The sequence below is a fragment of the Aythya ferina genome (genome assembly GCF_964211825.1).
Source record: "Aythya ferina genome assembly, chromosome: 25".
Classification (NCBI taxonomy): domain Eukaryota; kingdom Metazoa; phylum Chordata; class Aves; order Anseriformes; family Anatidae; genus Aythya; species Aythya ferina.
Window position 1 is genome coordinate 351,825 of NC_140323.1, and position 26,242 is coordinate 378,066.

The following is a 26,242-nucleotide window of genomic DNA, read 5'->3' on the forward strand; positions in this document are numbered from 1 at the left end:
TACAGAAAATTAACCCTTTTTATTGATGCATTGCAATTGTTCTACATTTTTACCATATTATGTAGAAAATACTTAAAATACAAGCTACTTTGTAAAACCAAAGACAAACATTGAATCCAAAGATAAACTATGTTTTCACAATGGACCCTTTTCCCATATAGTTAGTATTAAATTTTTAAATATCTATTTCTTTTGTTAAAATGATTTTTACATACCCCCTAAGTACATCAGCAATACAAACATAGATCAGTAATTCAGAAACTACCTGTATCTAGCGGCCTGTAAAAAGGAAGAGCACAACCATAAAAGAAAGTTAGATTTTACACAGTAACTAGCATATCAAATACATTTAATAAAGTAGGAATTCCATTGCAATATCAAGGATTCAAGCAGAAATACTAACATTACATATAATGTACTGCTACATGTAGTGAGATAGATATATTTCAAGCTGAATCTGAAATCACACATTATATAAAGTTTAGCAACAAACAACCATGTGGACATGCGGCACCATTCAGAAGTTTAAATAAAATAAAAAGAAAGCAGGGCTGTGCCAATCCTGTCATTTAGAAGCAATTTAGTTTCATGTACTAAAAGAAATTGCTGAGTCAGAGGTTAATTACTGCATCCCATCAACTAGGTGCTAAGCAGGAAAGCTTCAGACATTGCCTCTGCAGTGGCTATCACAGCTGTGAATACAGGTCAGGAACAACTCTGATTTAACAACAGTTCATGGATCACATGAATGAATCTAGATGGGACTGTGGTTGCCAAATATTCAAAAGGTGAATCCCAAACTATTGCAGAAAAATAGCGATTAAGGAGTACTCCAATTTCTACCCAGAGAGAGCATATTTCTTTGCAAAACGCGTAGCAGCTCTGAAAATGAGGACAGTTGATTATTTAAACTAATTTGAAAGCTGTATATGCATGGGAAGAAGGGATGCGTCTCCTTAGAGCCAACTACAATATACTTACATCGGGCAGCACATACCAGGGGCCAGACTGAGATCTGCCACGCTTGTGAAGGCAGCGTGCCGAGGTGAAAACCTGGTCCTGCTGGGGTGGCTTTTTTGTTTGGCTGGTTTATGCCGTGTTTCACAGAGGAATTTCAGGGATACCAACGTGTTGTACGTAGAGAATGATTCAATTTCCCCATGTCGTTTCCATCTTGTCCTCTTTGTTCCAATACTTTTGGAAACTAGGACAGTGCAAGAGATGATACTGTGCTTTGGGAATACATTTGACTGAGTTTAATGATCGTTTTAAACTGCTTTTTTTTTTGGTGGGAAGTGGGAGCAGAGGAGTGGGAAATTTCTTCAAATTTTTAGCACGTTGTGCTAGCGGTCTTTTTTCCTGTTACAAGTGCACACAAAACACTTTACTAGTTGTGAAACAGGCCATGAAGTTTTCCTGAAACACAAGAATTGGAACTTGCTTTGCCTTTTGATGGAAAGGCACAACTCTGTACCCAAGAGGTATCTCACAGTAAGTACTGAAAACAAGCAATGTAATATGGAAAAAAAGAAAGTGCTTACAGCAACAAAGAGCATAGTTTACACCCATGATATAAAATAGCAAGATCAGTTGGTTATCCTCACTTTTACAGAAGTGCTCTGACTAGAAATACACCGAACAACAACGTCACTAATGCTACTGTCCAGTTCAGAAGTCCTTGATCCCTCTAATGAAGGAGATACCAAACCTTTAACAGTTCATCAATTTCAGGTCAGTCCAGACTTTCCTCTATCAGTAAAAAAGTTAATTTCAGAAATTAATTTTGCCCTTTTCACGTACTGGTCAGAGAACTGGCCTGTTTTCCACTGGGACGGAACATGAACTGGGATTCAAGGTTACCAAAACCTCTTATTGCTGCAGTAATACTACCGCTCAAGCGAGTTTATTATCCACTTGGACAAGATACTTAAGCCTATATACTGAAGATGAGAAATAATTCCTAGTACAAGGGACCCAAGAAAACAAAGTGTAGTTTAAAAACTCCACTGATTATGAAAACTGAGTATTTCCTCTGCACACTAACTAGGCATACAGCTGACAAACCTTCCCAACAATTCCACATTAGCAGTAGCTTTATAAAACTTTAATGGTATTATGTGCTTTACAGCAGGCTCTCTTTGGTATAAATATTCTATCACCAAGCTAGCAATATTTTACAAGAAATGTCTGCTATTAACGTGGGGGAAGGTAACGCCACACTAATCTAATAAAAAGTGATTGCACATATTTAATCACTTCTGCAATATTAGACTAAACATTCCAATGCATTCCCAGCACTACCCTATTCGAAATGCACTGACAGACATCTAACAGTACATGTGCCATTTCAAGGAAAAGCTTTAAGGGAACATCGCTTCACTCCAAACAAAAATGTAGCTTTTTATGATAGCATTAAAACCGAGAACAATGCACCTATGCAACATACTGCTGTTCTTGCTGTGATAAGCTTAGTGAATTGCTTCAATTCGACGGGGGCTTGCTGGTCCCTCATAAGGCAAGCTCACTGTAAACTCTATTCACACTACATCATCATTTAAGGCACTACAATAAGGGGACACACCAAACAACTCTTCATCACACATACCTGTGCAAAACAAATCAGAAGGTATCCTTTTCTCTCATGAAGCTCTACTCCTCTTTCAGTGCTACAGTGATGAGCTCTAACCATTGCATTATATCACATACATTCCAACATGAATCAATTCATTTTGGTTTAAATACAAAGGATACATCAAACTCCATCCCCAGGAACGTTTAAGAATTAGACAAACACTAAGTACAGAGTTCAAGTATAATCACTACACATTTTGATTACAAAGACAGAACATTTGGGGTTAGCAGGAAGTTTTGCTTGTTATATTTTTCTAATCAATATGTACATATTTCATTTTATGTAAAATATTAAAACACCACCAATACAAAACTTCTAAAATAGTTTTAAATTCAGTAATAAACTTTAAAATCTGGATTTTTTTTTTCTTTTTTCTCTTTTTTTTTTTTTCCTCAATTCCTACATGCATGTACTGTATACAAGTCTTATTAAGAGCGCTTTAAAGTAGCTGTTGACATATCCAGGAGGATACGCTCACAGGAGTATAAAAAGCTGTACACATCAATACAGTGATGTTTCATTGTATTTTAAATTGTTCAACTCCCTCCTAAATGAATCATGTGAAGAAAAATATTAAGAAAAACAGAACAAAAAAGTCCTGTGCTTCTGTGAAGGAATCCAGCTCTGTTTTAGGGCCAGCATCTAATATGCTGCAGAAACCAAATTTTAGAGCAGTGTGGCACTATTCATTCTCAACTGAAGACTACAGCATCCTTGCAAAGATGTTGAGCTCTGTTACACAGTGAGATCTTGAATAAAGTTCAAAAAACTTAAGAGTTCTTCAATGAATGCAATAAAAATTTGACTATGCTGTGGAAATGCAGAATTTTCAAGAAAAAACAAAAACAGATTTCAGGGTTTATGTTGATTCCTGAATATATAATGTTGCTAGTACAAGGCAGCTGTCTCTACCAGTCCTTAAAAATTAAAAAAACAAACAAACAAAAAAACAGAAGTAAACACAAAACTTTGACAGTAACATATATGGAGATGTAACGGCTTTTACAGAGCCAGCAATTTGTCAGAGACAAATTAAAATAGAAAATAAAAATTAAAACACTAAACTTGATTTTAAAACTGTCATAGCAACACAACAAGATAAATGTGCATTACATTTTTAGTGGCAATATGGATTTGTGCAAGCTGCTGAAAAAATAATCTGCTAGTCTTTTTGTTTAAATTATCCAAGTTAAAAAAAATCATCAGGATCTGTCTTCCAAGACAATGATTTTCCTTCCCCTTCTCATTAGCATAACAGAACAATTTTAAATAAGTGTGACCATGAACTTTTTAAAAGCATTTATAAAAAGTAAGTAAAACTTTAAAAACTTAATTAGTGACCCTCGTACTGGTAACAAAGCATGCTGCTCAGTTAGTGACTGAACTCACTAGAGACATTTTTGAACAACATACCAGCAGAGAAGGGAGAAACAAAAGCCAGGCAGTCATTACCAGGTAAAGGTTCACCTGAAATCCTTCTCCAATCTCTCAGGCCTATTGCAGGACAGTGTTCTACTAGAAACTACAAGTATGAGTACTGGTTGATCTTTGTAGGGCTCAGCGGATATCCAGTGTAAATAGCAGATCCTCTGGAAGCACCAATATAGGACTGGGGAGCAAACTGGTGTTGGTACTGGGCAGGTGGAACATTTGCAGAAGTCAGCAGACTTGGACCAACACTCACAGGGACCTGGTGGACAAGTGTGCTAGGGTGTGCAGCGTATTGGGTGTGCCGTGAAGAGCCCTGAGGGGAGAACAGATGGGCGATGGAGGTGGTGGAGCCCAGTGGTGCAGCAGTGGTTGGAGCGTAAGTGTACATATGTGGCTGGCTGGACAGGTGTGCATTTGCAGTTGCTGCTGCCAGGTGGGGATGCACGGGGCTGCTGTGCTGAAACGTGTAGGGAGCCTGAGAAATAGTTGACGTGAGGGGTGCCACATAAGCTTGTTGCCTACGTGGGCCTGCATTTCCACTTCTCTCCTGTGAAGCCAGCACTGTCGTTTGCTGGTTCTGCAGGGAAAAAAAGTAAAAGTTAGGGGGTATCCTCAGGGAGCAAGAAAGGGTTCAGCCAGAGCCTCCCAATCAACACCTGGGTTCTAGCTGCAGGACCGACACTTCTGTCAGAAACTCCCTTCCCACCTTTTGATAATTTGGCAAGGGTTACTGCAGCTCCACTAAAACCAAGGTTACTTTTCCTCCACAGTGAGACCAAACTGCCACACCTGGGGTACCGCAGTACCTGGCTGTACAAATGCAGGCAGGCTCTAAGATTGACCCAGCCTGTTAACTCTTCCTCAAGGTGCCATTCTGCACGTCAGTTAGAGGCAGCAGGGCTGCCCCCTTTTACAACAACAAAGCCTGTCTTGTCCCCATGCCAGAGATGGGCTGGAGATGTATCGCTTCCTCTCTTCCAAAAGGCTACCGCAGCTTGACTCAAGCATCAAAAGTAGTAACACAAATTGAAGTAAAACCAGGCTCTAAGGTTTTAAGGGAAGTAAGTGCTAATTGTTAGGTTCAAGGTTAATCTCCTGGTCAGGGCTTTGTGAGATCTAGAAAAAAGTAAAGAACAGAAGAATCCCCCTCTTCTCATACTGTTTAGTGCCTTAAACACTACTCAAATTCAACAGCTGGATCCTGGTGTCCCTCTCCCACCCGAGCAGAAAGATTCACTCACCGAAAGACAGAAATGACTGTGAGTATAAACAAAGAATACAGGCACAACTGTGTTTCCCTCTCCTGTGCTCTCATACAGCAGCAAATTCTTTGGCCCAAGAAACTTCACCTATACTTCCAACAAAGTTTACCCTACCCTGCACAGCCACAGAACAGAATCATCTTCTAAGAATTAATGAGGTAGCAACTGAGAATCCTCTCGCAGGGGAGTCACTCTGTGCCATGAAGTGTTTCTAAAGCAACTGACTGCATCATGTTCAAAGGCCAGCAAAAGCCACACGGTGATTACCTGGCTGAGATTGAGAGGCTGCACACCATTTGTTACCACACGATGTGATCGATACCCAGTGGGTGTTATACAGCATCCTGATGATTGCCCGCTCACAGAGGCCACTGGCTTGGTCTTACTGGTGCCGCTCAGGATGCCTGAAAGATTTCAAAAGCTTAATCCCTTCTTCCCCCTCACACTCCACATACTGTGATAACCAGCTTAGGTAACCGAAGAACACATAGAACCTACTTCCATAACAGAGACATTTCTTCAATTCTAATTTAAAATTTGATGGTACAAGAAAACATTGGGAACTTTTACAGATTTATGTGTAGCCAAAGGTATAGATGAAAGGTAAACGTATCAAACTAAAAACAGACTGAAGCTTGCATTCTCAAAACATCAGCTATGAAACTTCAAGCTGCTGAAGACCTGATGCAGACAATTCAAAATTGTGAGGACAAAGCTGTCAGGGATGAGACAGCATCTGAATCTTGGCAAAAACTACTGAGCACAGCAACCTGTGAGAGCATACCTACCTGAAGATTGGGTAGCTACAATGCAGTCATTGAGCTGTGTTTTCAATGGTGGTACAATGATAGTACGGGAGTTGGAGCTGTCAGATGCCCCTCTGCTTGGCAGCTCCAGGGCACCGCCTGTACTCCTGAGAGAAGAAAGTGGGTCTGTGGCATAGGGGCTGTTCAGGGAGGAGTCAGAATCAGGGGAGTCGTTAACAGTAACGTAGCTGATGACATTGGATCTCTGCTTCATACCCAAACTGCAGGGGGAAAAAAAAACACAAAACAAAACAAGAAACATTCTAGTTTTTCCCACAAGACATCCCTCGCAGATCTCATACTCTCCTCCTAGTCAAGTGTGATTCTGGTTAATTAAAGAGACAAATTATACAGTGGGCATGATGCAGCCTTTTCAGTGGCTTTGTGCATAGCATTCCCCACTCTCCCCAACACTTGGGCTCGTCTGATTTCTCCTGAGTACTGGACTGCTAAATGAACTTCCTACCTGGCAGGTTTGTATTTGCTGTCTTCTTCCTCATCAGTGTCACTACGAATGGTGATGACGCTGACGGGTGGGCTTGGAGTGTCTGGGATCACAATGGGCTGGTGCTGCTCCTGCACTGGGACGACCACGTTGGAGGAGGAGGAGTTGGAGCGCAGAGGACTGCTCCCAATGAGCGAGTAAACTTGAGTGGGCACAGTCTCTAGAGTCGTGCTGGGCCTAAAGGAAAACCAAATCAGTATTCTTCTGTGTCAGCTGGCCAGGACAAATCAACGCCAGCATTAAAGACAGCTAGGCTTCAGCAGGCTGGAGCACACGTACAAAAAGAAACGTCTTGAAATACCCAGAGAACCTCATACAATCATACAGAAAAATGCCATGGAATGTGTCCCAGAAGGGACAAATGCTTTTAGCAATGCTCTGAGCAGGACCTATCCGGCTGAGCACTATCAGAAACCTGCCACCTCTTGTCAGTCAGATGTAGTTCTGTCAGTTGTATTGTCATGACACCAACACATCCTGAACGCATAAAAGCCCCCTTTGACCAGTACAGTAAAGTACTTGGTCAACCATCATCCTTACAATGGCATTGGAAGTAAGATCACTTGAAACAGTGACTACAGTACAAAGGCCTTATCCAAGACATATTTAAAAGCAACTGTAGCACAAACATTACAAAGACAATAACTCTGTAATCATAAGAACAGTTTTTCCACACCGTAAAAGCGACCTCCACAACACACCCACAGTATCTTCAGGGGTAGGAGATGAATCCTTACTTGGCTGCACTTGGCGCTGGCTGCTTGTTCTTCTTTGCTGGAACATTGCTGTTCTGCTGCTGCCTAACAACGTGAGCAACCCCAACGTTCAGAGGCTGTGCTGTAGCTAACGTCACATGGTTGGTCAGTAGTGATGGCTGTTGCATGAGAGTGCTATACTGATTTCCATGCGAATGCGCATTCCTGAGGCAAAGAAAAAAAAAAAGACCCAAATCCCATGACAGCACCGCAGGCACTGCAGCGTAGGCACAGCTGCACTGAGCTCCTGCATGACACTGAAGGGGAGGGTGAAACAGTGCAGGTAGTACTGCAATGGCACGTATTTTCACGGGCATAGAATTGGACCCTGTGTAATCCCTACCTCCAGTCAGCTAACTGCTGGCCGCCACCAATCGTCTCTGGAATCACAGCTGCTGGCTGAACAGAGTTGTGCAAAGCAACCCCTGGGAGCTGCTGCCAAGTGGAAGGAAGCAGTATCTGCTGGGTTCCCCCAGGCCAGGCCTGCTGCAAAACAGCAAACAGACACACAGGCTTACTAGATCTCGGTTCCTACAGACAGAGAGAGACTTGTTCCAAGCAATAAATGCACTCATGTAGATTGTTAACTTGCAGAGATAAAGGCACATCATTGCACTTTCTCCAAAGGCCTCAGAACAGCAAGAGAACATGAAAAACTGAAACAAGCTTCTCCTGACACCTTGCTAACCTTTTGTTTCCCAGATGTCACCTGGGAAAAAGTTGTACTGCAGAATGCAGACATATCATGCTGCTGCTGGATGCAGCAAAAGTGTTCAGGACTGTTTTGCATGTAAGCTTATGCATCCTGCTCTGCTGAAAAATTCCAAAATGTGAAGCCAATTTAGTCCTTTCTGTTTTTCTGGATTACAGGTCTCACATTGAGATAGCTGAGATAACATTATTATCATGGAAATGTTTCCCTTATTGTGGCTTTTCTATACTACTTTAGTTGAGGTGCAGTACATTTACTTACATGGGAGATACGTGAAGATATTTTTGTTAGAACTATTAACATTCCTGTTCAAATTAACAGAAGACAGAATTTTCTGGAAAAGAACACTGAAGTCTGCAGTACAATATTCCCATGATTTTTAAAATACATGCCTCTTTATTGCAGATTGAACTGCAAAATATAAAAACACGCTGTTTTAAACAAAATATTTCTGCAAGTAACAGATCCACGTATTACAAATACCGGTTCCAAACAAGAAGCCTTCAAAGCAGAGAACTGCTAAAACCTCTGCCAACATAAGCGGAATAATAACAACAATAATATTGAAAAAAATAAAGAGAAACGTGTTAAAAGTCACACCATGCGTCTTTCCAAAAGCCAACACCTGCACAAGACAAAGCAGAGAGTTTAATACAGCGAGATATTTAAATTCCCAACGAGAGGCAGAAATCGGGCCTTCCAAGCGACGAACTGTTTTGACAGAGGAAGGACAAAAATATGCAAAGCTTAGCAAATGGCTAATGCAAACTCAGGGGAAGCAGCAGGGGAGAAGTGTCGGAAGCACTAAAGGTGAGCAAATTCACGCCAAAGGCTCCCAGAATCCAAACAGAAATAGGAAGTTCCAGAGAAACTCAGAATCCAGGCTCACAGTTTGGAGACAACTGGCTCTGATCTCCCATTGCTGTACAGGGGAGCTGAATGTCAAGTCCGCTGTACGTGCACAAGAGAATAGATCTAATTTGCCTATTGAATCAAAAGTCCAAGTGCACTTTTGAAAACATCACTAATATCTCACTTGTGTCCCAAGCTCTGCTACAGTCACCCCTTGCCGTTTTCAGAGCCTAGATTGCAGCCTTTCAGCAATCAAAATTCAAGAGGAGGAAAGGAGATACATCCCTGGAGCTGTTTTAGCTCAGAGCTGTGACCCAGGAGAACCCCACTCTCCTGCCTTCCCATCCTCAGAAATAAGGAGTGGTTAACTTGGTTCAGAAGAACTCAATGAGTGGGTTTTAATTTCAGTACAGGTATGGCTCGAGCAAATTCCACTTCAGGAGAGGTCTCCATCTTGGAAGAAAATGACACTCAAACTACCACTAAAGCCACAAGAAACAACATGGTTCACAGAAGAAATGGAATGTGCTTTGAAAGACACATGAAGATACCAGCACTGAAGTGTACTGCAATGTTTTCATAAGCTTCACTGATCTGATTCTGGAGTTTTACAATGACTTCTCTGTGGCACTTCCAAAGTTGTTCTAATGCAGGTGTCAAATTAATACAAAGAGCACAATTTTGAAAACATGTACTTTCTAAAGGTGTATTACTTCCTTCCCCCATCATTTTTTTCCAATTGTTCCAAATACCCTACAAGCTAGCTTACTGGCATTTTAAATACTAACGCTCACCTTTAATTTCAAACAAGAAATACATACGAACTGAAAGTATCTGTGAAGAACAGTATCCTTTTCTGGATGAAGCAAGCTACCTGCGATTGGCTACAAATAACAGAAGGCCAGAAAACTGTCAGTGTTGAACAAAGGTTAAGAGAAATCAACTGCTAAAGCAATACACTAGAGAATTTGCTATTATTAGAGGTTTTAGCCTGTGCTTAATGACCTGAAACATTTCTACGTGAAAAGCAGCTTTTCAAGTGTTGAAAACAAAAGTAGGTAGCTAACTTGCCAAGTAGTTCAAATTCTGGCCATCCAGGTACCTGTAGCAGAGTCAAGCTAAAGGCTGATTCCTTTGTATTCAAAAATCAAAAGGCAAAGATAGGACAGTAAGCAAAGAACGAGAACAATTACAACTCTTCTATAGCCTAGCTTAGAAGAGCTTTATACTACTAGGCTAGTAAAGAGTAATAGTCAATGGATCTGGATTCTTTACAGAGCCACACTAAACATCAGAGTCAGACAGTGCTTCAGCAATGTTGGGGAGGAAAACAACAAGACATTAAGATGTAGCGAGAACACAGCCACAAGATGGCACATGCTTCCATGCCCTCTGCAAGTCTAAGTTAAAACAAAAACTCAGTTAGTGAACACAATCAAGGGAGGCAATTACCAGTACTGCAGCCGTCTGTTCTACTAGCGCTGGCCGGCCGGCTGCGCAGTTCAGAGTAAAGGGAACCGCATACTGCGGCGTGATGGTGGCTACTTGAGGATGAAGAGTTGCTACCATTAGTGGTGTACAGCTTCCCTGAAATGTAGATCAGGCAGTGAGTGAAACAAACGTACTGAGGCAGGATAAGTGGGTTCAGCAATAGGACCAGAAAAGGTTTCACCTCACTGGCATTTTATGGTGCTTGAGTAGATTCCAGAGTTGTAATGGATGCAGTGAAAACAACACTCAGACCCTCTAGGCATGTTCCACTATGCAATTATATGTCCCTGGGGGGAACACAAGGAATGGGGAATTTGGGAACGGGATCTCTCTGATGACCATAACTGAGAAGTAAATATGAGATAGTGTTCAGCTACTGTTATATTTTACCAGGTCCCAGAGAGCAAGTTACACTGTCTCTTAAATACACTACACTAAGCCATAACAAACTGCACCCCCAGAAGGGCACGGTATTTAATATCATACCTTCAAATTCACATACGGTACTCCTGGAAAAACTAAGACATTTATTAAAAGGCACCAGAGGTCTTTTTGTACCATTAAAGAACAGTTACTTGTAATGAAACTACCAAGAAACTACCAATATTAGTCTCTCAAACATCTAATTAAAACTACATTTATAGTCTACAATTTGTACTCTCAAGAAAAATAGGGTTTGGATTCAGGTGGGCTTCCTTCAAGCGTATTCTGCTGTCTGGATACTGTTACCTGTATAATTCTGCCAAACAAAACAGAAATCACAGAATGCCAACAGAATTATTTGGACTGAACAATCTAAAATTACTCCTCTGCAAGTAGGTCAGTAGTACAATATACTTCCTGGATGGTAAAATTAATAAAGTATGTGTTAACGTCAGCAAAAACTTAAACTATGCAAATAAATAGAACTATGGTCAAATTAAAGGCAATTACAATTATTCAGTGAATAATACTTGGGAATGACTGGGCACTCAGTATATATTAGAGATTTTTTTTTTTTTAAATAAACACATTTTAGTTTACAACACTTTACTAATGTTTTAAACATCTTTTTAGAGTGACCTGTGAATTTTGATATCGCATGCCATTTAAACTGCAAACAGAAGTAGGTATGTCATTGTTACAGCTCGATTCACACAAACAATGCAACCAATTGAGAATTCAGAAATAATTCCATTGATTTAAAGACGAAGTCATAACATGCGTTATCCTTGCTACCATCTCTGTTTTCTGGGATCTCAATTCTCAAATAGATTTCATCTAAATTTTGCTGCCTTATTTTTGAAATGTAGGCAATAGTGTACACTGCTATCTGTAAGGCGGTGCACAGCTGTGTCAAAAGTGTTTTTAACAGATGGAAAGCACACATTTATTCCTGTTATTAAATCAATCCCTTACAAACAGGGAAGCACATGATATAAAATAGTTTAGACTTAAAATATTCCAGGGGAAAAACAAAACAAAACAAACAAGAAAACACTGTCTTAGAAGTGATCTCCATTTAACCTTTCAGTGCTCTGAGAACCCTCAGCATTCGCCCCAAACACCAGGTGAGTCAAGTTCTCCTGCATGGTGGTAGGAATTGCAGTTTTCTCTGAACTTTATTTATTTACCTGGGTGAGAACTCCAGACTGGATCTGCAATGGCTGTGCTGCAGGTGCTTGTGGTACAATTGGGACAGCATTCTCCATCCTAACTGGGAACCCAGAATGTTTCGTAGTTGCCTGAAGTCCAGCTATGGGACAGAATAAATCACAGCTAAACTAAACTGTTTTTAATTATTATTATTCCCAAATCAAATTCCCACCAGGTAAGAGAAGACATGGTCAGATGATGAAAAAGAAAAGCTGTTCCCTTTAACAAAAGCTTACTAGTAAAACACAAGCTGAAGTAAATGTGCCTGCAGCCCTAATACAGGGCAATCATGGACAATCAGCCCTCAAATGCTCAGCTCTGTTCAAGTCTGCAGTCTTGTTTTCAGAAACAAACAATCCAGATGTGCAAGATAACAGACATTAATTCTGTGTTGCTTTAGACTAACTTCAAAATTCATGCCTTACACTAGCAGTTCCCACTTCATAAATAATACTCCATATTAGCACAATCCAGGTATGAACATGAATGGAGAACTTTCAGGATTAACAGAGCTATGCTTGTGCTAACTTTATTTATTTGCCATCTGTGACAGTTTATTTCTTATTTTTCTTATCATGCTACACAATTGCATCAATGGTTGTGAACTGGCTTGAAGACCAGATATTCACTCTTGACATAAAAAACATAGCAAGACATTTTCTTGTTTTCAGATGGGCCTGACTCCGCTGTTCGCTGCTTTTTGAGTCATGCTGTTGCGTTCAGTTTGGGGGGAAAAACTGGTTGAACAACCAGAGAAAGACTGCAACCTGGGCAGGCAAGATACTGTCACCTGTTTAAGCATGACCTGGAAGAGAACCAAACTGTCTACACACGTCTGACCTGATTCTGCATTTATATCTGATGCAAGAGCATTGAGCGACAAGCACAGAGCAGCACTCTGTACTTTCTCAATATAGTGTTAATCACAACCTCTCATTTTCATCTAACTGAAACAACAGTACCGTACAAAGGATTTTTCAACTTACTTTGGAAAGCAGGGGGACAAACAATGAATGTTTGCTGGAATGGGTCAGTCTGTGTGCAGATCTGGGTGGTTCCAGGTTGCAAGGAAACACTTTGTTGTGCCACTCCTGCAACTGGTGCTGCGGATGATGGATACAGAGCAGACTGATAGTTCAGCAAGGAGACATCTGAGTTTGCCAGGGAAAGAGTAGCAGCAGCAGTAGAATTGGAAGCCAATACACTGGCCTAGAAAACAAAAATATTACAGATTTATTACTCCTCCTTGTTATAAAAACAAACAGGAACTGTCAAGACTATAATGTGAAAAAAGCACTAGGAAAAAGTTTAAAAGTAAAAAACCTAAAACATAAGAAAAAACACAAATTTCATCAACTTCACTTACATTGCTGAATTGACAGGTCAATATGATTAGCTGAAGAAGAGAATGACTTGGCTTGAGTTTTGGAAAATTACACTTCAAGACAAGACTACAAATTAAATATAGTATTTTGCAGAAAAGGCTGCTCCTTTTCTTCAGTTAATATAAAACAGCTACAAGATGCTATTACCTGATTGTGTACTGTATTGAGCTGGTTGTTAAAGCTCATTGTCAGATTTGTGCTTGTATTAGGAGCAACATGAGTCGTGAATGGGCTCTTAATCTGATTCACTGTATCATACATATTAACTCTTCGTTTGCAGATCTCCATATTCTGAAAGCAGGATTTCACACTGAAACAGAAGACAGAAGGAAAATATGAGATACGTAAAAATATTATCTACAATATACCTGAGACATGACATTTCTAACTATGTCCTAAAACATGAAGAGGAAGCTTATGAACATGCCTTTCCTTACACATGCCTTTGCTGTTTGCAGATCAGCCAGGAACTGCAAAAAACAGCATCAAAGTAGACGTGTCCTATTCTGTGTTTCTACTAAGTCTTCTTGAAACAAAAGAAACAACCTAAGGAAGCTTACTGATTACTGTGGGGAAAATCTAGTAGATGTGTCATTGTAACAAATGGGTGGTTCAAAGTCTTCAGCGGAGTAATTCTCTTATCTGCATCAATAGTCAACATTTTCTTCAACAAATCAATATACTCCCTTCGGTCAGCCTTCTCTGCCAACATGTCAGTCCCTTCTAAGTCTGTAGACATATTCACCTTGAAAACAAAATTGCAGTAGTTAAGCAAACATCACATTCACTGCTGCTTAACAATTCAGTAACTTCATATCAAGCAGAAATAGTTATTAAACATTTCTGTCTCTTAGCCAGCTTAATTTTAGGTACTACAGCACCATCATGCAACTTTTCCCTTGCCCCTTCTAAAAGCTGAAGTCAAACTTACACATGGAACCCTCAGCTCAATAAGAAGCCGGTCTGCTCAACAGACAGCAACCAGGCTTCATTCTCCACTGCCTGGCAATATGCCCTTTCTATTTTGCAGGGCTGTAAGAGGCTAGCAAATCAGAATGGCAAGATCCTACATTCTCTGCACAAATGTCAAGCCATGACAATAGCTACAAAAGCAAGAGAAAATCGATACAGGTATGTTTAAGATGCAAGGCCTCATTATTAAGAACACTCAGATATTCCTCCTTTTCACCTCTGAAAACATAATGAAAAAAACAGAAGAGTCTGTAGTTCCTGTCAGCATGCTGACATCTCCAAAGCTCAGTAAGAGGCCTAATCCTATAAACACATCTGCAGGTGCTTAGCTTTCCTACTACTTGACTGCAGCTAGACTACTTCTAGTGATGCAGGCTAAGCACACTTGTTACAACCACCAGATCAAAGCCTAAGAAAGAACAGGAAATCTCTAACAGCTTCATAATTAATATTTTTGTAGTCTTCAATACAGTGATTTCTGATGCAAATTGGCTCCATGGCAAAACTACATTATTTTTTCAACAGCACGTGGAAGACAACTGCTCCTGCCCAGGAGCCTCCTTTTTAGAGACCCCAATAATCTAAGTACTTAAAATGAGTTATCTGTGTGTTACAATATTTCTACACACCTGCGCCATATCATCCAAACAGTTGAATATATATTTCCGTGCTTCTTTTGATTTTATCCCTGTCTCCAACTCGTGTTCTTCTGGGGTCTATAAAATAAAGCATTTGTTAATATAAACTGAGATTTGATAAATTGAGATAAAAGAAAGAAAAAGCAACAAGAAAAGAGTTGAGCCAGGTAATCTTTTGCCTGCTTTAATATAAATTTTATGTTAGTGTGCCAAACCAAAGAAGCCATGGGTTCACATCTGTCAAACTAGATCACTCGTTAGCCACTGTCAAAGCTGAATTACCAATTGGATCAGTTCACTTCAAGGTTTCCTTAGGTAGCGCTAATGTGAAGATTTCTCGTTTAGGAAGAGAAAAGGCTATAAATGTTTTTAAGTCCCCCATTTGCAAAGAGGAAAGGCAAAACTCCCTTTGGAAGCTCAGCTTTAGAGCTAAATCAAGCGTACATCTGATTCTTTCCTGTCCTCTGCCAGTACACAAACATTTCTGTTACTAAAAACCACCACCATGAAGTACTCCCTACTTTTCTCAGTATTGTCAGGAGATGACAACAAGATGACATACTTCACCAAGACTGAGCAGACCATAATAGGTAATAACCATTATCTCAGTTACTTTAACACCCACTCTTTGCTGGTGCTATCATTCATAGCTGCTATGGTTAGATGAGTACTAGGAGGTCTGCACAATTTCTGGAATGCAATACACAAGTCAGCTACAGATTGGATTTGAAATAACATTCAAATATACTCAGAATGTTTTCACAGCACATTAAGACTAGATGTGAATTTATATCAAGTCCTCACCCATCTAGTTGATCAAGGGAAACCAGCTGATGTGATCCTTTTGGATTTCAGTTAACCTTTTGACACAGTTTCCCATAGGATCCTACTGGACAGAATGTCCAGCATACAGCTGAACAAAAACATCATCTGATGGGTGAGCAATTGGCCGAGGGCTCAAAGGGTTGTGGTAAATGTGACCGCATCAGGCTGGCTGATGGTCACTACTGGGGGGCCTGAAGAAGAGGAGGCTGAGGGGGGGATCTCATCACAGCCTACAATTTCCTCATGAGGGGGAGCAGAGGGGCAGGCGCCGATCTCTTCTCTTTAGTGACCAGCAATAGGACCCGAGGGAATAGTGTCAAGCTGTGACAGGGGAGGTTCAGGCTGGACATCAGGAAGAGTTTCTTCACTGAGAGGGTGGTCACACACTGGAACAGGCTCCCCAGGGATGTAGTCGCAGCACCAAGACTGTCAGAGTTTAAGAAGCATTTGGACTGTGCTCTCACAGTCATATGGTCTGAATTTTTGGGTAGACCTGTGTGGTACCAGTAGTTAGACTCGATGATCCTTATGGGTCCCTTCCAACTTGGGACATTCTATGATTCCTCAATGAACAAAACAGAATCAGTAATCAAAGAGACAAACCTTTAGCCTCCACAGTGGGTATCCCAAATTTGGATCTCTGTTAAAAAACCTGCTTGTTTTCGTTCCCGCACTGAGCAGATACTCCGCTGGAAGGCCTTGAGTTTGCGAAATATAACGTATCTAGGAAAGAAAATAAAAAGAATGAGGACTCTCAGTAAAATGAGCTATTAGCTAACGGAGTAATGATCAGACAGATTTGTTCACAGGTAATAAGAAATAACCTGTAAATAAAGGATGTCCAGATAACTGAAATTTCCTTTATCATGACCCTCTCCCAAAAGGAGTCTAAAAGCTTAAGGAAAAAAAAAAGTGATAACAGAAACTGATTTACAGAAATGAGAACGGGAAACACAATGTTAAGGTAACAAGGCCTTGTTCAGATTTTCATATATAGTTCCCTCAGCGTGTTTCATTTCTTATTTGCAGAACTTCTCCTATTCCACTGTGCCAAAGCAACTGAATATCGCAGGGCACTAAACTCACTTGTGATCCTTATGAATCTACTGATTCAGTTTTCACTTATGCCACTGTGGATCCTAAAGAACCTGCAGGTGAGTATCTTTTTTATCTACACTTTAGCTCAGCTAAGCAATCTGCTGGCTTTATGAGACCTAACTATGGCTTTATAGGCAAAGGATTTTTAAACAATAATTGTAAACCCCTTCTCAAAGCCACGAACTCATTCCTGGAGGCCCTCTCGAAAGTTCTGCGTGAGCTTCATTTGCTGCTCCAGAAACCTCAGAAAATATGAAAAACGTCAACCTTACTTTTCAAAGGCAATTTGGATATCAAAATCTACTACATGAAGTCACACCTCATGCTGCCTCACAAAGGACTGCAAAATCCTGTCTATTAAGCAATGGAAAAAGCACCTCCTCCCCACCCACCTACATGACTAGATAAGGTTCTCAGAATTACACAAAACTCACTGTGCAAGGAAACCACCATGGTGTACCTCAGTTATTTTCTAACTCACTCTGCTCATTAAGGTACCACCATGCTTCCTTTGGAAATTTACAGTGCCAGGAAGATATAACAAAAACTTACCAAGTTTGAAAACTTACTTTTGTGTTTTGTCACATAAGGAAAACTATACCAAGCGTTGTCAAAAGACACCACCATAAAAACCACAGTGGAAAAATTAGCATCAAAAAGACTGTCATATAGACATTTTGTCCTTTTATAGGCAACTGACTAGCCCAGGTAATAATGCTAAGTATCCACGGAACGAAATAATTAGCTCAAGATGCCTTTACAGCCACTTGCCACTGTATTTCAGAGACAGCTTGGGGCCCACACCTTGCATTAAAAATGAGGGCCGCTGTAGGTACTAACAGGACAGGAATGATAGGCTTGCTTTGTTTCCACATGGAAAAACTGCCCTCATGGTGAAATTATAGAGGGTGTTTCAAGTCAGAACACACTCGTCACTTCTGTTTTGACAGTAATGTATTTCAACAGCTTTGGGGTTTGGAAGCCAGGGGGTTAACTGTAAATTGACTCTATATTGGATGACTACATTCAACTCCAGTTAAAACACACAGAACTGTGCTCTACTGTGCAGTGACAAACCAACACTCAGAATACCACAGACAGAAAATGAACTCAAGATGACAAACAACAGCTCATTTATATTAGATGAAATCTGATGCAGGATATGTTGGGTTCAGAGGGTCTGGGCACAGATCATTGTGGTTTCATTTGAACACCCGCACATCTATCGTGTGCTCTTACCTGATCATACTCTGATGCTCCTGGATACAGAGGCCAGCCTAGAAACAGCTCAGCTATCACACAGCCCAGTGACCACATGTCAATAGCTTCACAGAACGGTAAACCCAGTATGATTTCAGGAGCTCTGTTGAAAACAAAAGGATGAAAAAAAAAGAAGTAAAATTTTTGGCTCAGAAAGCATACCTAAAAATTACTCTGGGTAATGTTTCTCCTTCCCTCATCCACCTCCAAGTCAATCCATGTGAAACCAGGGGATGCACCTCAAAGCAGAAGATCTTTCCTCAAGCATCGTAGCAAATGCCAATCTTTTTATCGTTTAGCAGCACGGTTGATTTTGGTTTATTGCCACGATGCCCTCCAACTCATAGGTGGGAACAGCGTAAAAGTCCTAGCTGGCCTTTATGCACATGTGATATGAAGTTACTCCTTCAATAGCTGGTTTGATGACACGTGACAGTATGTATGGTGAGAGGCATCCCTGAGACTGCACGCAGCCTACCCTAACAGAACTTGGAAGAACAATTCTGGCAGACTGTGCTTAGGCTTTCCTCTGAAGGCCTCCTTACCCCAGGGAAGCAGCTGCCTACTTGCATGTGGAAAAGAATGGCATCCGCAGAGCCAGAGAAAGCAGCTCTTCAGAGATACGCCTGGTTTCTGTTGTCTGCTTTTCAGTCAGGGTTTCTTTGGAGAGTTTCAAGACGAACAAATGGACAGCGGGCAAGGAGAACGCAGCTAGAGATTGTGACTGCTCTGCAAGGTTGTGTTACAGGTTCTGTGCACCGAACCACGCCTAATGCAAAATTTACCTGTCCGGCCTAGCCTTCACCAGAAGGTGATGGAAAAAAACTCACACTCAGGAAGGATCCACTTCCTGGACCTCCTAATTCTCAGTTTGGAATTGCAGGGAGGTTTGTCTGGAACTGACTCAGAACACAAAATGATGTAGTACAACTCTTCACCTACACACTGTTCTGAAACAAACTGATGCTGTTCTGTCAGGCTAAATTCTGGTCATACATTTGCATATAGCATAAAACCCAAGTGCTGCAAGAACCATGTGAGTCGGTATGGGAATTTACTCTGGAAAGTACAGGAAATATTAAAACCTCGCTCTTCTTCATGCATAACTAACACAACATCAAAAGAAGACAGAAAAGTCCTGAACTACAGGCCACATACTTTTCTGGATATGACTTCAGTAGCATACTCTAAGGCTAGCATGCCATTTCTTGTATTAGACTGTATGTTATGTTCTGTTGTTTAAAAAGAAAAAAAAAAAAAAAAAAAGGTTCTGAAACCCATTCTGATTTTCCTACAGAATCCTGAAACAGGGTTCATGTAACACACAGGTGTCAACAGATCCAATACCTTCCTCAACTGCTCACCCTGGATGTACCTCCCAGCTGTCACAGCAAGAAGTGACTCTCCAATTAATCAATCACCCTTTGGGTTATAGTAACAGAGATACAGCTTCTGGTTTAGGTGCCCGTACACAACTACCATTAGCCAGTCTCCAAAATAAATGTACTCAGCTGCTCAGGTGCAGTGCCTCTGAGAAACTGTAAGAGCTATCAAAAATGACAGGGAGTTGAACCAACTGTTTGCTGCAGTGAGGTCACACCTACTCACTGTTGCTCAGCTTTAAAGCAAGGAAGTTCTTATGTCTGAGCCCCTCAAGAACAGAGCCACAATAATCTTTTATTCTCATTACTACAGGTTAATTTAGCCAAGACATTCTGACATTCACTCCATTCCCTGCTATGGTATCTTCCACTCTCCTGCTCTACTTGACTGTAACCTCTTTCTACCTTCTTGCTCCTCTACCCCTGGCACTAGCTGACTTTAGAATGGTTTTGCATATGTGAACTATAATATGATTATGCTAATATGGTCAATATCTGATATTTTAATTCCAAATCTCCAGCTAAAGCTTTATATTGTAAAAGAACTATGCCAGAACAGATCCAACTCTCTGTAGGCTAACACGTGCTAACAGGAGGAATCCATTTCTGCAGTCCTTTGGCCTTCACAAGCAGAGAAGTACAATGCAGGCACGCAGGGTTTTCAAAACGCCATCAGTCTACCAGCCATCATCACCAACAGTCTGTGTTCTTGATTCTCCTACTGACACAGGAATTTCCACTTCAGAGGGGACTTGAACCATCACATAAGGAAGGCTGCAAGCATAAGTTCCCTTGGTTTGGACTGCCCAGCAATGTGCAGTGTAAGTGGCTGGTGGAACATGCAGAACACGCTGATCCTTCACAAGCCCATGAAAAAATCCCAGCCCTTCCAACGGAGAGAGAGATTACTGGCAATCAAGGCTGAATGTGATGGTTTGTCTGTCTTTAACGACACGTTGGAGTAGACTTGCATATTGGAAACCTCAATACCAGAATGATAGTAAATTGAGTTCTATGCATTTTGTTCCCTGGAACTTAAATGAACTTCTCACAGGCCACTTGATTTCACTCTGATTCCAGGACAGAGCTGGTAAATAAGAGTCTCTATCATCTCCTTTAACACTGCTATAATTAGCGGCCTTATGAGATGTGAGTTGAAACAAGACAACAGGCGTAGGTCACTTTCATAGCTGGGCTGGCAAAGATTAAAGTGATCTTTACTGTCTTAAGCTCTTTGAAATATGAAATCAAACATTCTTCCTTTGCATTTGTGCTTGCAAAGGTCTGCTCTGACTTCCAAGGCTAGCAAATAAGCTCAGTACTCTTGGAGAAGAGAGGATTCACAGCAGCAGCAGAAAAATCCAAGACTTAGTTTTAGCATTGCAAACCATGCCATGTTTACGCAGAGGTTGTCAGCCCCCTCCCTGTTAAGAAGGATGGTAACATGGAGATTATACAACCGCAGCCAGCAGGGCAGCGAGTAACACCATCACAGCTCAAAAGCCGCATCAGCAAGCAGAGAAAGTTAAAGTTGGCAGCACTCACGGCTGCTTCCCAGGCCAACATGACTGGGACAGAACTAGGGAACGCAGCCCAAGCAGGGTAAGGAACAGGCAGTACTCCGCTCGGCAAGCCCCCTCGGCACTCAGGGGCAGGAACTGAAGACAGGACTCAAAGCTCAGGGACTCCTGAACTGACCCACGGGAAGCATCAGAGGTAGGGCTGGCAGCGAGACACGTGATGGCTGCGCTTGCGTGTCACGAGTAAAGCTCTGAACAGCAGGAAGGTGAAGCCTACAGGGACTTTTCACTTCTGCAAGCTGCCCGCTTCCTTCTATTGTTTCTCCTCCACAGGGAGGACAGGAGCATCCATTCCCTTCTGCACCTGATGCAGGGAACGCACACTCTGGTTTTCAGCCCAGGAATTGCTGCTGATAGACCTCAGGCCCCAGAAGCCGGTCACTGCATAGAAGAGTGACTGCCAGAGTCAGGCAGCCACTCTGAACCCACACCAGGCTTTAGAGCCAAGGAACTCTTCACAGGCACTTCTCACACTAAGTCAACCATGTCACGGCAGCAAAACCGCCCTTCCTGATGGGGCATGCTGCAGAAGCACCAGTAATGCTTGTGGAAAGGAGGAACCTGCCTCAGCCTCAACACGTCTGCCTGACAAACCCCATACTGCAGCCCAGCTGGAAGCATGGCCCAGCTGCACCATCAGCACCAAAGAAAGCTGTTGACTACCAGAAGTACAACCAAAACTGGGAGGGAGCAGGGGTGTTGGACAAAGCGACCTCCAGGGGTACCTTCCAGCCCGAACCACTGCGCGATTCCAGGAGCTGTCCCCTGGAGGTCAGCAGCCCAGGGAAGCAAAGCAGCTGCTAAGGGACCGCAGTGGCTTCCAGTGCTGCCACTGCATGGCCCAAAGCTTCTCCCTTTTTTTTTTTTTTTTTTAAAAAAAAAAAAGACATGTAAAGTAGAGGTGTTAAGAATTAAATGAAGACAGGCATGCGCTTCAAAATAATGCTTCAATATGAAGAATTCAAACAGTTCAGCCAAAACTCTCCACATGAATAAGTGAATTGAAGACAGCAGAGCAAAGCATCCCCCATTCCATCAGTGTATCACTCAAGCCCACGCAGAGGAGCAGCACATTTAGCTAGTACTGAAAAAGCTGCACCATAAAGCAATGGCCCCTAAATATGCAAAGAGGCTGCATTTTTTCCTACAGACCTATTCAAAGCTCAAAGTTTCATTCAAACTGAGACTGTTTAGTGTTCAGCAGCACAGAGTATAATTAATAAAGAAATGCTTCTTTCCTTCAGGGTACATACGTATCAGAAAATTCATCCTTATAGTATCTGACTTTGTCTCTCTACAGGAGACAGAGGTTACCTAAGTCCAGTAACAGGTATTAAAAGCAAAAAAGCAAACGCAGAACACATAAACTTTAACGTCTGACAGAAAACCAAATGAAAAAGTGGCCTATATCAATTTCCTATTCACAGTATTAAAAAAAAAAATTAAAAAATCAAACTTCAAACTCATCTCAACACTAACGTGCATATGGTTAAAGCAACCCAGATCTCACACAATAACCTGGTTTCTACATCATCTCCGTAAGTTCCCAGAATATGGATTTTAGTAACCACCACCATCACACTAATTCTATGACACTAAATACTAGATTTCCACATCACAGCATTCTTCGGTCGAGCCGACACCCTTAAACACCATCTAATCTCAGGGTCCGTGCCTTTCGGTCCCCCCGCGGCAGGGAGGAGGAAGTGGCTTTGAGCTCCGCTCAGCACAGAGGTGAAGCAGGCAGCTTCCTTCCCGGCAGCCCCTTCAAGATACTTATCACCCCTCGCTATTGTGCCTCAGCCAGACTGCTTTTCATGTGTGATATTACAAACGGGAAAGCACTGTATGCCTCCCCAAACTGCTCTGCCCACATCTGCTGCAAGTCAGACAGAGCAGACTCTTGATCAGTGGTAATCTCTTTCAGTGCAACAACAACAAAATTAATAATGCATTTTGGACTGCAAGCACGTTAACAGAGTCACAGTGCATAAAAGAAAACTGCAGTTACAAAAAACAGTTTACAATTGAAAAAATGGGGGCCAACCAGCTGAGTGAGGATCATTAGGAATGGATTAAAAAACGGGTGTATCACATGAAAGGAACAGCACAGAAAGCTGGTACTCAGTGGAAGTAAAACAAAACAAATGGGGTGAGAATACAGGGAGTACAAGGAACAAACAGAACAAGCTCACAACAAGCCAGGGCTTTAAACTGAAGCTAGGGGAAGACATCAAACAGTGCAGAGACAGGATGGGGTGGAGTGTTCTGAATGCTGTCTTGTCCCAGCTGGAAGGACTAGATACCAGTTAACTTGTGTCAAGTGAACTTGCCGCACGCTGAAAGCAACCACTAACACGCAGCCCTCTGATGCCAGTTCTCTCTGCAGCCCTAAGTCTACAGATACTTTATACTAAAAAACATCCTAAGAAACAAACTTTAGGAATAATTGAAAGAAAAAAGCACAGGTGGCTCCAGCTAATCAATTTCTGAGTTTTAACAGGTTTGCCCACAGAATAAGATTTTTTATATACTTTTTTAATTTTTAGATAGCAGTAAGGCAAAAGCCATTTCCACTTTTCACTAAGGGAAACAGAGATCTAGCTCATCCCCATTTTAAAAGAACTACAGGTCTCATGAAAACGTGACTTATCAAGGGCTAATCCAGGAAGTTGTGCTCATGAAGTGAGTTCAGATGAAGGTGGGACCAGGACAAAAAGAAATTGGCACCCCTTCGGCTTCTGTATCTTCCGAACGACTGCGGTCACCGTGCTAAAATTAAGATCACGGCAAACAATCCAAAATAAACTACTTACTCATAGCATACTGCTTCCCCAGTTTGCTGCTTCACACATCATCACTAACTAGTGACAGGGTAAATCAACTTATTGCACTAATCTGGGGTCAGAGGTAGGTACCGGACTGTACACTATGTCGCATTTGCAAAGCAGAAGTTCTATTTATTTACATGCAAGTGGCCAAAGAGATCTCCAGGAAACAAGCAGAATGGTGAACAGGCTGATCGTTTCCTTCCTCCACCCCCCAGCTGGAACTGGACCTAATGGCAGAAGAGTTAAGCACGTGTAGAAGCGAACCCTTAGCACACTGATCAGGATAAGCTTTCCTCCGCCAGCGCGGCGTTCTGAGAGCAGGCACCGTGCCAGTACTTACCTGTAGTAGCGTGACTGCAGGTAAGTGGAGCACACTGCTTTAGAAACATGGCTGGCTGAACCAAAGTCTATCACCTTCACTCTGTAGGGCTGGCGAGCAGGATCCACCAACATGATGTTTTCCGGCTTCAAGTCCGCATGTATCAGACCCAGGCTCTTTAACTTCATCAAGGCAGTAGCCACTTGCTGCAGAATTGGCCGGATGTATTTCAGGGGCAACGGGCTGAACTTATTTTGCTTTAAGAAATCATATAAGTTCTGTTCTAGCATCTCAAATACAAGGCATGTATGATTCTTGTGTTGAAAGCACTCATAGGAGCGAACAAAGTTATACTCATCAGCGTTCTCACTGCTCAGACGAGAGAGGATGCTCACCTCTATCTGGCCCTGCCTAGCATAGGAAGGATGGTTCTTCAGGATTTTGATGGCTACAATCTCCTTCGTGCTACGCTTCCAGCATTTCGCCACCTGCCCAAACGTTCCACGGCCCAGGAATTCCAAGACCTCATAGGTGTTTGTCATAGAGCACAGGATTTCATGCTGGACCAGCTGATAATCCCCTTCTCCACTGGAACTGCTGCTCTTCGTGGTTACCGTGGTGGTTGTGGCCGCAGCACCCACCGCAGGTCTGTTTTGCAGCATGAGAGGTGGATGTTCCTCAATTATCTGCACACTACCGTTGCTGTCCACCTCTTCACTTTTCCTTTTTAATCCACATTTTTGGTACGGTTCCAGTAAAGAAAGGTTGCTCCTATGCGTTAGGGTTTGGCTGTTCTGGAAGGAGGCTGTTGCACTGCTGCCTGTGCTGTCAGCTGCTGTAACCACGATGTGCTCAACTGAAGGAGCAGGGAGAAGGAGGTTCTGATCGTACGCAGGGACGCTGAAATTGGCTACCTGATGAGATGAGCTAGCTTGCCCTTGAGCTGCCGGGAGGTTTTTGCTGTGGGTATAATACTTGTCACTACTGCTCTGTCCTGAAACATCCCAGACAGTGGGCTCCACTTTCAGTTTCTTGGCACTGCAGAAGGCACTCGAGGATACTGACGGAGGGGAAAACACCTGCAGCTGTGAGGCCATACCTGAGGAGGGAGAAGCGAACTCATTAGGCCTACTTAGGGGCACAAAACGGCAAGCGTTCTCCTAAGCGCCACGCGGGGCCCTACACCCAGGAAGGCAGCGTTGTGAACCGCTGGTTCCCGGCAGACCCTCGGGATTTTACCTCCCCGCCTGCAGGCGGAAGGGCGCGGAGCTCCTCGCCCAACGTCCCAGGGGCCACGGCAAACCCAGCGCCAGGCGGGAGGACGGCGCGGCAAAGCGGGAGACGACGCGAAAGCGGGAAGGCGCCGCGGAAAGCGAGGCCGGGGTCTCTCGCTGGCCTCTCCCCCGGGCCCGCGGCCCAGCCCCGCTCGCGGCCCGCTCCGCCCGGCCCGGCCCCGGCGCGAGGCCCCCGCCCGCCCCCCGCGGCGCCGCCCCGCCGCGTCCCGCTCCCCGCGGGGCCGGGCCTCCGCCGCTCGGCCGGCCCCGGCCCCGGCCCCGGCCCGCACTCACCGCCGGTGGGGGGTTCTCAGCCGCGGGCCGGACCTGCCTGGGGGACACACGGGGGTGCGGGGCCCCGCAGCGGGCGCATCATAGCCCCGCCGCGGCCGCCGGCCCGGCCCGCTCGGCCCGCGCACGCCGGGGGGAGCCCCCAGGCCGCTCCGCCGCCGCCGCCAGGCTCCGCCGCGCCCTCACGGCCCGGCCGGGCCCCCCCCGCCTCGCGCCGCCGCCGCCGCCGCCCGGGCCCGAGCGCCCCCCGCGGCCCCGCTGCGCTCCCGCCGCTCCGGGCCCCTCGGCCGCCCGCGCCAGACTGAG

The 26,242-nt window shown here is 43.1% G+C and overlaps 1 protein-coding gene across 4 annotated transcripts; it reads right to left on the bottom strand.

Annotated features, from left to right (window-relative positions):
* Positions 1–26,233, bottom strand: HIPK1 (homeodomain interacting protein kinase 1). 4 transcript variants are annotated; one of them, XM_084498314.1, is made up of 16 exons: positions 25,940–26,232; positions 24,393–25,470; positions 18,239–18,362; positions 16,505–16,624; positions 15,068–15,154; positions 14,027–14,211; positions 13,614–13,776; positions 13,068–13,290; positions 12,060–12,181; positions 10,408–10,542; positions 7,735–7,874; positions 7,374–7,556; positions 6,598–6,813; positions 6,114–6,352; positions 5,593–5,729; positions 1–4,640 (listed from the first exon to the last, which is right to left on the bottom strand). In XM_084498314.1, exons 2-16 carry the CDS (start codon positions 25,466–25,468, stop codon positions 4,155–4,157), a joined length of 3,636 nt encoding a protein of 1,211 aa, XP_084354440.1. In that variant the 5' UTR covers positions 25,469–25,470; positions 25,940–26,232; the 3' UTR covers positions 1–4,154. The 4 variants fall into 4 exon arrangements, with proteins under 4 accessions (XP_084354440.1, XP_084354438.1, XP_084354439.1 ...); XM_084498312.1 differs by having other exon boundaries at positions 7,735–7,877; XM_084498313.1 differs by lacking the exon at positions 25,940–26,232 and adding an exon at positions 25,611–25,759 and having other exon boundaries at positions 7,735–7,877.
* Positions 26,234–26,242: the final 9 nt, after the last annotated feature.